Source organism: Triticum aestivum, chromosome 2A (assembly GCF_018294505.1).
Source record: "Triticum aestivum cultivar Chinese Spring chromosome 2A, IWGSC CS RefSeq v2.1, whole genome shotgun sequence".
NCBI classification, from domain to species: domain Eukaryota; kingdom Viridiplantae; phylum Streptophyta; class Magnoliopsida; order Poales; family Poaceae; genus Triticum; species Triticum aestivum.
The window spans coordinates 26,797,660-26,809,684 of record NC_057797.1 but is presented as its reverse complement, the minus strand read 5'-3'; the positions used below and the strand labels follow the sequence as shown (position 1 = coordinate 26,809,684).

General features: G+C 40.8%; 1 protein-coding gene across 1 annotated transcript; it reads left to right on the top strand.

Annotated features, from left to right (window-relative positions):
* Window positions 1-8,114: 8,114 nt before the first annotated feature.
* Window positions 8,115-9,220, top strand: LOC123191398 (senescence-specific cysteine protease SAG39-like). The gene is made up of 2 exons (XM_044604154.1): window positions 8,115-8,550; window positions 8,634-9,220. Exons 1-2 carry the CDS (start codon window positions 8,115-8,117, stop codon window positions 9,218-9,220), a joined length of 1,023 nt encoding a protein of 340 aa, XP_044460089.1.
* The last annotated feature ends 2,805 nt before the right edge of the window (window positions 9,221-12,025 follow it).

Genomic DNA, 12,025 nt, shown 5'->3' with positions numbered 1-12,025 from the left:
AGGAAGAAGTATGTCGGTGGAGCAACAGGGGGCCCACGAGGGTGGGGGCGCGCCTGGTAGGGTAGGGCGCTCCCCCCTACCTCGTGGCCTCCTGTTACTTGCCTTGACATAGGGTCCAAGTCTCCTGAGTTTATTCGATGAGAAAATCACGTTCCCGAAGGTGTCATTCCGTTTGGACTCCGTTTGATATTCCTTTTCTTCGAAACCCTAAAACAGGCAAAAAAAATAGCAATTCTGGGCTGGGCCTCCGGTTAATAGGTTAGTCCCGAAAATAAGAGTGCTCCACGATACCACATAATGGAACTCAGTTGTAAGGATTTATAGAAATAGAAGAAGAAAGTTGTCAATATTCAATATTTGTATCTAGCTCGAGAAGGCCAACAAATTGCTCATGTTTTAGAAATCGGTTGTCATGTAAGTCAGGGAAGTAGGATAGGGAGGTGTTAGGAAATGTGTGAAAACAATTCCCATATTGTTGATGCTGGCAGAAGACATGGGGATGCATTGACATCGGCAATCAAAAGAAATTTCCTATGTAATCAACCTCTAGAATTGCACGAGCAACACCCTGGTCCATGACATGAGTAAGACCAAATGATCCCATGAAGTAATTACCATACAAAACAGCCAAAAGTTGCGCCCTCTACTCGGAAGCCAGCCAGCGGTATTACTCACATGACTTCTATCTGGCCAGTTGTATCCCATAAATGCTTCCCAATCTTCTCACCCATCTCCTGCTCATCCATGCCAAAGCGCAGCTCCTCTCTCCAGCTTTGTGCCCGGATTGTTGTGACGCTGGTTGGATGGTGGAAGGGATACTGCTGCAAGCCTGCAATAAGCACACCTAGATACTATCCCATCGCTAGTTGCTCTGTTCACTGTTTGTTTATATGTTATCTCCACTACTTAGGTCCTCAATTCCGACCACTATTATTGCAACCATATATAGAATTAGCACATGTTTCAATTTTTTTGGTTTAACACGAAGTCACTTTAATTATTTTTTGTTTTATTTTTTAATCGTGGATTTCTTTTGTATGTGAGTTCTAGAGCATCCTATATGGAATTGACAGGTTGAAATGTTGGTGGTTATATGCCATCATGTGTACTCTTGAAATTCAAGATATAGCTAGATGTTCATTATTTATGTATATGATTTCATACATTTTTATATGTCTAATCAGATAAAACAGAGAACTTTCTCTATCTAATAAAGTAGACCAGATTACACAACACAAGCTTGAAGTTGCATAAAAAATGTGTGCAGCGTGTGTTGCAATTCTGAACTTAAAATTGCTCGTAATTCTGGTAGATAAAGAATCTTTAATTCAACTTGACCACTTTGTAATAAAAAATGATTTACGTAGAAATAAATACCATTAAAATAAATGGCAATTGCCACATTTTTCCTACATACATATAGGTTTTTGGTTTTGTTGGAACTATCTTCCTAAAAATTCACCAAAAGAACACTGGTGTATTTTCATCTAGCTCTGCCCTGTCGAAGGAAAGTTCTGTTTTTTAGTAGGATTTTTTTTCTTCGACACAAATTTGGATCCTTGACAAGTATGAGATTTTTAATTCTAGTGGAATCCGTTAGAAATCAGGCACATCATATCAGACCGCTAATAATTGCTTGCTCTTTATATCAATAGCCTTTGCTTACCTATTTTCATATTTAATTCATTTGCCTGCTCAAAAAACATAACTATTAGTTTATCGTGATTAATATCATTATAAAATGTGAATTGCTAATTAAAATACCTAAATTGTTGCTTGCTTATTTCATTATCCGATATCTTTTTGGAAGTGTTCATTTTTTTTACTATTGAGCTAGCATTGTGCCCTCGATTTGTTGTGAAACAAAGATATGAATAGTTAGATCGATAAGGTATGGCCTAGATTACACCCTAGTCCATCCCGCATCTAATGAGAAAATATGTACGATAACTACTATGTAGTTCGTAAGAATCATGGTCAAGTTGATCAAGTCTCGGTAGAGTGGTTTGGTGCGCGTGGTCACGAGTAAGTGTTATACTTATAAAGTAGAATTAGAGGGGCATCGATGTGAAGAAGAGTGCACAAGGATACAACGGAGCTGAACTCAGTTGTAAGGATATATATGAATTAAAGAAGAAAACTGAAAGTATAATCTATGGATGGTAGTTTAAACTGAGAGTCATTTACTTAACCACTTACTATGCACCCTTCAAAGTTAACATAAAATTTTCGTTGGTGATGCATAGTGTATGAAAGCATTTATATATCTAATTAGGTAAGTGGAGAACTTTTTATTTCGAATTAAGAGGACCAAATTACATGACACAAGCTTGAAGCCGCACAAAAAATTATGTACAAAGCATGACGATTATGAACCTAAAATTGCATGCAATTTGAAATGTGCACCTACTCGGGTTTCTTCAGAAAAATTCTTTCACAACTGAATCATTCACTTTATGTCAATAAAGGAAGTAAGTGTTATATTTGTAAAGCAGAATGGGAGGGGCAGTGCTGTGAAGAAGAGTGCAAATAAAGTAAATGCTTTATTAACTCAAAATGTCGCATTAAGAGGATGCGGAGCATAACGAGCAAGAGAGGGGGTGGGAGGCACTGCAGTGGCGGTCTGTGATAATCAATATTCAGAGTGACATGTGAAGTGTGTGGTTGTGTTGTGCGTGAACCAGTGCATGTGCCATGGGTGAGTGTGTTGTGTTGTCCGACGTGCGTGGGCTTGCTGTTTTCTGCGTGGGTGTGCTATATGTGCGCTTGATCACATTGTGCGTGCGCCATCAGTTGTCGATGATGTGTGTAGGTGTTAACACGGGAGGGGCCAGAGGGCACGCGGGAGATCATAACTGATTAGGATGGTGTGGACAGCTGGAGGCTCGGAGGGAAACAAAAGAAGGTGCATCAACATAAAGGAGGCGTCCACCATCGATGTTGAGACCGTGGAGTCCATTGGTGAGAATGGCGGTGATCACTTGGGCGAGGATGGTGAGAGACTACTGTAGCATCACGACTTGGGATTTGATGGCGTCTTATACTTCCTCCTTAAATCTCATTTGCAATGTGCAATGGCGACCTTCACAGTTCGGAGCTCTTAGTGGCGGCCGGCCTTCGACGTAGGCTCGTAGCTCGACTGCCTGCTTCTGGGAGGACGATCTTCACTTGTGGGGCATCGCACATCAATACCGTGTTATGCATGTAGCTGTTAGATCACGGAAAGTGGTGGAGACATCAAATGATAACTTGGATTTGGTGGTGCTTCTCAAGCATAGTCTCGAGCTCTAGGTGAAAACTCGAAGTCTGGCTTTATTAGTTATATTTGGCACTGGCGATGTTTCTTGTGTCATTTCCTTGTTAAAGGAATTGTTCAGATTTGTTTGGACATGTTCTTGAGGGTGAAAACTCATGATTTGGCCTTCGGTTGTTGGATCCAGCATGGCGACGCTTCAGCGTCGTTCCCTTTCTCGAGGTGTTGTTGTTGAAGAATCTTTTTTGTTGTGCTAGTGATGTTAAGAGATGTTCGGTGAGGATATTGTTGCCAGTGTAGTTTTTTATGATTTTTTTACCACTTCAGATATTTGTTTCTTTTTACTCCACCAGGGCATAACTTCGGTCTTGTTTGACTTTGTTAGTTGCCGGTGTCATTTTTCTGTGTGTATGTTGGTGCTCATTGTTTTTGTGTCTCCATGATACTCAATTTAGAGTGAATAAAAATCCACCCTTTGTCTAGGAAAAACTTCTAGTCCATCCATTCACAATTATAAAATGTTCTAAAAAAGTTGAATTTGATGCATATAGACATGTTTTAGTGTGTTTGTTCACTGATTTTAGTTCGTATGTAGTCCCACATTGAAATATACAAAACATCTTATATTTGTGAATGGAGGGAGTAAAATATACAAAAATACACTCACAAAAATCTAATGTGAGTTATGCTATTACAGGTGTGGAAGGAGCAATTCCAAAATGAAACGGAAAAACAAAGAGAAAATAACAATGTATCGTAATTAGAAATTAGGGACTCCTTTTTCTGGACCAAAGGTCTCCAACTAGAAATTTATTGCTAAAGTTTATGTAAGGTGCTTCAAAAATAATCGAACATCAGCAAAAGTTTGAAACATTATTCGAGGAAAAAATGAAAAGAAAAAAATAGCACGTGTGGTAGGCACAGGTTGATGACTATATAATGAAGGATGAATCAATATGTAAAGAAGGATTTGAGCAAAAACGGCTCGGATAGGCTGTTCATTCCCCGTTTGGGTATTATGTAAAGTAGGATCCTGGTATTCACAGGTTGAACATTTAGTCCAAAAAAGGAAACAAACTCAGTGCAGATACAATAAGAATGTTATGCATATCACTTCTCCTTTAGAATTTTGTCTACGTTGAAGTGTTAGAGATCTCTCTTTTATTATAATACTACCTAACCAAATGATATAAACTGAGACTTCTACGTGGTTGGTTTCATCATGGATTGACTTGCATGACCAAGAATTATTAATTCTAACGGTTATCACTTAAGCTAAGCAAACACATCCTCCCCTAATTACATTTGTACATATTTTTTGTGCATGTGCACTGATGAACTAAACATCGTCGTACAGAAAAATTCTCCTTAGTGTTTGCTTGACCATAGGTCAAATTATCCGTCCGGTACTTGTATATGAAAATAAGTTTCCTCTTCCTTCATGTTCAACTGATGGATTTTATGAAGCTTGACTAAATAGTAGTAAAACCGAGATGAGAGCCAAGACAAGCAGAGGGGATAGCCGGTAAGAGGCTCTCATAGCACATATGCAATAGTAGACTACATATTGTTCATAAATTTGCGGCTTCAGGAAAATTCAAACTTCAGCAAACCGAGGAAAGAAATTACTATGCATGCTCAGGAAGTTTAGGGAGACACTGACTGAGTAATGTCAATGTACTGCCCAAACACACTGATGTGAATTTTCCTTATTGATTTTAATATGTCCCACTTCAAATAATGTAATTCAGGTAAGTTAGGAAAGGAAACATAGTATATTGAAAACATGTGATGTATATATGGTTTTGCGCTAAAATTAGCAAGCGCTTAAAGTAGGAAGCGTCGATGAATGCGACCACACAAATTAACTTCGTTTTAAGCAGCCAACACATCTCTTTAGGACCATCTCTAATAACAATTTGACAAGTTTAGTATCAGAACTGTATTTGAGAAGGACCCAATAGATAGTTGCATTTTGAGGGTTTATAAAATGAGTATGTTGAGCGGGCTACTGTTTTCCATGCTACATTGAGGTCACACATGGAAGGTTCATTTTAATGCCAATGCTTTTTCAATCAACTTGTGTGCATGATAAAGTTTGAACGAACTTCTGTCCTATTGTTATACATTATGTTTATGTACTCTAACAATGAGGAAGGAGGCGTGATCTGTATTTTGTAGGAGGTAAGGCACATGCTGAACTAATCATCACGGACTCAGCTACAGTAGTTTGGTGAATATAATCACTGCAAGTTATGGCTTCTCTCTTATATATAAAGCAGGAGGAGAGGGGCAATGAAGTGAAGCGTGCTATTGAATATGACAGAATTCAACTTGGTTGAAATGAAGTAATAAGCCTATAAAATACTCCCTCCATTCCAAAATATAGTGCGCCCGCGCTTCCCGAGGTCCAACTTTGACCATAAATTTAACAACCAAGACCAACTGCGGTGGGAGAAAACATTATATAATTGAAAACTTCTTTCAAATACGAATTCACTAATATAATTTTTGTTGTCGCCGCAATCGGTCGTGGTAGTTAAATTTGCGGTCAAAATTGAAGCACGTGGATAGAGGAAGCACTACATTGTGGAATGGAGGGAGTATTCAGTGGATCACCTCCTTGCTAGATATTATAGGTTATTTACTCTTAGCGCATGTTTGTGAAACCTGACGGTCAATATATCACAGAAGTAGGATTGAGAGGTGTTGGGAAAAGTAGGAAAACGTGGAGCATCTGTGCAGCTATCCAGTGAATAAACATGCATGGTTACTTCCAACCAACTCACGGGCCTCTGCTTTATGTTAAGCCTTTATCTCTTCCCATAGCGCTTGACCATCCTCCTTCTTACCCCACGATCCACTCAGCTGTCCCATCCTGTGATAGAGATATGGAGTAATCTCATCTTGTAAGAGATTCATGGGACCAGAAGGGTAAGCGCTCCGACTACACAGGGAGAGGACACATTCCATCCATTTGGATCCCGCATTGGCACTAGTGTACGAGCTTGAAGTGTCCGGATCCAGTGACACCGACAGTTCCAAAGCTGGGGAACAACCGGATGCACTTGTGGAGCTCATGATTGGAGATATCAATCAGCGGCCAGTTTGGGGATCAGCGTTGGATGGTGCGATCTTTATGTTAATGGCCACACGAATGTAAGCATGCTTCCCTATGGAATCATTTTAATTATCTAATATGTGCGAATGTAAGCATGTTTCCCTATGGAGTCATTTTCTTCGTCGCTTCTCTTCGTGAATACTGTAGTAAATTAGCGCCCTTCGATCAATATTCCAGAAATGCACCCCTCAGACACCCAATAGCGGGGACCTTATCATTTCGGGCTGCCTTTCACAGTCTTGATGTGGGTTACATAAACGTACTCCCTCGTGCCTGAGAAGCACCGTATAACGGCCGGGATGATACCATAGTTTGTGTGCCACCTGTCGCACACAAGCGGCTGGCTTGCTGGCATGAAGCGATCCCGCTGTGCTGGTTGTTCTGAACATACGGGGCAGCTGCAGCAGCGCTTATTTTTTGCTGCGACGATCAAGTCCAACCTGTTTCATTTTTTTTAACTTTTATCTTGTACTTTGCGGTGGTAACATGAGTTCAATTAAAGTGCATGCTTTGTTTCGTTTCAGTATGGATCAAGTTTGGCATGACCACTTATTTAACCGAGCAAAAAAATGAGACCAACCAAGGGATAACCCTCGTTAGCATTTTTTTATAGGAGAAACTCCATGAGCACCGCGCGTTCGAGTCGGGACTCGAACTCGGGGCTCAGCCAACGGGTCGATGCCCCGTCCTCTTAATTAACCGAGCACAATGTGGATTATATGGGTTACTTATTTTATGGTGATACCAGCAGACCTTACAGTGTAGAGATAAAGTGTTCCAGGTTAAAAAATTGTTCCAACTAACACTACCGAACAAAATGGGATTGCCTTTAAATTTCACCGGTTTCTAGTTGAATAAAAGTCCATTTCTATGTTGTTTTATACGAGTGCAGCGTTCCTGTGCCCAGACTCATTTGCATCTGGTCAGAAAAAAAACAAACAAACACTAGACAAATTCCAAAAAAAATTGTGTGGTAGATAATTTGATGCGTGAGTTTCGCTCCAATTTTTAAATCATTTGAACATCTGAGGAACTCTCAGAAAAAAAGACAAATCGGGTCGGAACAGTGTGTGAACAGTAAACATTTTTACAGACCCTGAATTTGTCTTTTTTTGCCGAGAGCTGCTCAGATGTCCAAATGATTTGAAAATTGATGCGAACCTCACGCATCAAATTATCTTCTACACACAAAAATTGGAATTTTTTGAATTTTTCAAGTATTTGTTTTGATTTTTTTTGTCAGTGCGGGTTCACGGTACGTATCAAAGCAGTTACTTGATTCTTTTGTACAAACTGGTGTCACGTCCACGGTACTCTTCTGAAAATTTATTTTCATGGACACGGTTCTTCTTTCTTTCAATAAATCTCTCAAGCAGGGATCAGTGTCAGTCAGATGTACACCCCGACATAAACAAGCAGGAGTCGCTATCAGATGTACACCAAGCGTACTTCTTTGTTCTGCCGTATCATTTTTATACAATGTGGCCGGCCAATCAGATGTGCGCGTCATTTTTATACCACTAGCCGGCCACCATAATCCACGGCAACGCACAAGCCCTTTTCCACAAAATAACTTCGTACAAACACCGTATCTCTCAGTCTCCTATTTTTAATACGTACTTGACACTATATATACCACCAAGTGCCATCCAACAAACCAGACCAAAGTACAGACACTTGCCATCCTAGGTTGCCTCTGCCGCTGCAGTACTGTCATTGCAGTTCGGTACCTAACCGAAGATGGCCATCCACAAGGCTTTGCTTCTTGCCATCCTCGGTTGCATCTGCCTCTGTGGTACAGTCATTGCAGCTCGTGAGCTGAATGATGACTTGTTGATGGTGGCGAAGCATGAGAACTGGATGGCTCAGTATGGCCGTGTGTACAAGGACACCACTGAGAAGGCACGTCGGTTCGAGGTTTTCAAAGGCAACGTCGAGTTCATTGAAACATTCAATGCCCAAAATCACAAGTTCTGGCTTGGCGTCAACCAATTTGCTGATATCACAAATGATGAGTTCAAGACAACCAACACAAACAAGGGATTCAAAGCAAACTCCATGAGAGTTCTTTCTTCTGGATTCAGGTATGAGAATTTGAGTTTGGATGCCCTTCCAGCAACGGTGGACTGGAGGGCCAAGGGAGCCGTCACTCCTGTCAAGGATCAAGGCCAGTGTGGTAAGTAAAAAAACATTGTGATGCACGGCATATATGTGTTAATATTTTGTTGGATAACACTATAACAACAAAATTATTTCTAGGCTGCTGTTGGGCATTTTCTGCTGTTGCCGCGACAGAGGGCATTGTAAAACTGAAAACCGGGAAGTTGATCTCACTGTCGGAGCAAGAGTTGGTTGACTGTGATGTTCATGGTCAAGATCAAGGCTGCGAGGGAGGACTCATGGATGATGCCTTCAAATTCATTATCAAGAATGGAGGCCTTACTATGGAGTCAAGCTACCCATATAGTGCAGCTGACGGCAAGTGCAAGGCTGGATCCAACAGTGCCGCAACCATCACCGGCTTTGAGGATGTGCCTGCCAATAACGAGGGTGCCCTTATGAAGGCGGTGGCAAACCAACCAGTGTCTGTAGCTGTGGACGGAGGAGACATGACGTTCCAATTCTACTCTGGTGGGGTGATGACTGGGTCCTGCGGCACTGACTTGGACCATGGAATTGCAGCCATTGGATATGGAAAGACTAGTGATGGCACGAGCTATTGGTTGATGAAGAATTCATGGGGCACAACTTGGGGCGAAGATGGGTACTTGAGAATGGAGAAAGACATTGCAGACAAGAAGGGCATGTGTGGTCTTGCCATGGAGCCTTCTTACCCAACAAAATAGGAAGATAGCCAAATGCGACCTAATCATGCATATGCACAGTTCTCAAACAACTAAGGTCCCCATATCCTATGTATAGTTCATATGTGCCCTTAAATTGTGTATGAAGATGTATCTTATGTACATACATTGCTATACTTTGTAAAGTAATACTATGTATGATATATTGTATGAGAAAATTGGATTAAGAATTATGATATATATTCCATGAAGCTTTCAGATGTCTAAAACATTTGACTATGTTAAGAGTAAACTCAAAAGGTTATTTTCGTATATATGGTTTTTATATAGTGTCATTTGGTATTTATAGGAATGTGTCATTGGACAATGCCCGAGTGTTACTAAATCTTACAAAAGGGAATAAATGGAGTATATGTTGGGGAAAAGAAATTTTGTCATTGGTGCACTATGTATTTCTCAACCGTGATATTTTTTAGTGTATTATCTCATGTCAAGTTACTGTATGAGCGTGTTCTCTACATCTTACACAACAAGATAAAATCCTAACTCTCCACGACCATAGATCAACAGGAGTATGAGTTATAGTCAATTCAGCTATCGCCATAAACCCGATTCTTATAAAGGCGACCTATACAAGGAGCTTTAACTTCGTACCCGACTTCTGATGAGATTCTATTCTATAGTAAAGAGGAAGAATACTCCTCTATCAACACATGTACGTTGAATCAGCCAATCATTGATGAATTAAACAGTTTCACTACAAACAATCCTGGATAACTGGATCTAAATTGAACTCCATAAATACTTGGATGCAACATTTTCGTATCTGAACTCCCTCCTTCATGCATTGCCACATTTGCCTTCTTCATCCACTTTGCAACATTTGTACGACACTTCTCATTTTTTTCTCCTCATATATCAACATCAAGATGCAGCTCTCCACCCCCCCCTTCCTCAATGCATGGGCCACATCCGCATGTTGATCTCACATGCGCTCTCCACAGACATTGATGTGATTGGCTGGTTGGTGGACCGTGGCATTGCGACCATTGGCATGCTATCAACCATTACTTCTGTCGCTAAATTTCATCCACAGCGCATCATGGAACAACATGCAAGTTAAAAGTGCAATATAAAACCCCTCATAAAATTTATATTTGTAGCAAAAAAATACAAAATCTCTCATATGATGCCTATGGTCATATGCGCCAGCGCCAACACCCCAAGTGGTGGACACCAAGGCATGATTATCCCTTCTTCCATCGGTCACGGAATTATTCAGATACTAGCACAATGCCCCGGGGCTTAAGAGATTGTCCACAGATGTCATTGTCTTGTGGCTGTTATGTGATTCGTGATTAAAAAGACAGAGAAAATATAGCGAAAGCTCATCCATCATTCGTTGGATAATCTTAAGCGGTCATAGTGCGTATTTTGCAAGATAAATAGTGTATAACATTTTGAATTGCAATTATAAGCACATAGAAAAAGATCTTTATTTATTTATTTGTATGGTCCCATATGTGGATAGAAAATATAACGAAAGCTCATTACTGGTCTCACATGTGGATAGAAATGCATTTATTTATTAGACTCACATATGAATTCATCGCCAGATACAACATTTATAACTGCCTAGAAAAGATCTTTTGTGCCTCACTAGACATCACAACCGAGAGAAAAGGCTTTGCCAGAATTGCGGAGCCCATTTCCAAGCTCGGCAAGGTCGCCGGCATCAAGGTTGTAGACTGTCCATAGGCGCTGTTGTCGAGGAAGAAAGCCGGCACCATCGGGCAATGGTCTTGGTGCACCATCTTGACACCATGTAGTTGGCCTCCTGTGGTTCAAGGTCGCAAAAGGAGTTGACAAGAATGTATCATGTGGCGCGACAAGGATGGGGCGGAGCAGCGGAGGTCTTGGTACGCCAGGTGCCGGCCTAACTGGAGCATTGGGTTCGTGTGCCTGATGTCTGATAGACTCGTGCATCTCCCAGATGACGACCAACCCGTTCAGGTGCTCGTGTACGACTCACAGAAGCAAAAGTTGAAAACAAACCTTGAACTTGTAGAAGAAATCTAAATCGACCCTGAACTTTCACTCCCGGAAATCAACACATCGAACTATCCGGTCCCGGTATATTTTGAACCTTGAGAGAGTTTCCAAACAGGGATTGTCGACATGGCATGTTGAATCCCGGAATTGCTGACTGCGGTCGCAACTGGGCTGGCCCAATAGACGTGTTTTTTTCGTAACCTGTTTGTTCATATTCCTCTAGAGTTTCATATATGAACGCTCATGTCCGTTCTTATATACGACGTGTGATATATAATAACTAGCAGCCTTCAGGGCGATTGGCTAGGTATGATCATGTATATAGGCATCACGTCTGAGACAAGTAGACCGACTCCTGCCTGCATCTACTACTATTACTCCACTCATCAACCGCTATCCAGCATGCATCTAGAGTATTAAGTAAAAAATAGAGTAATGCCTTAAGCAAGGTGACATGACATAGAGGGATAAACTCTTGCAATATGAAGAAAACCCCATCTTATTATCCTCGATGGCAACAATACAATACGTGCCTTGCTGCCCTTACTGTCACCGGGAAAGGATACCGCAAGATTGAACCCAAAGCTAAGCACTTCTCCCATTGCAAGAAAGATCAATCTAGTAGGCCAAACCAAACTGATAATTCGAAGAGACTTGCAAAGATAACCAATCATACATAAAAGAATTCAGATAAGATTCAAATATTATTCATAGATAGAATTGATCATAAACCCACAATTCATCGGTCTCAACAAACACACCGCAAAAGGAAGATTACATCGAATAGATCTCCAC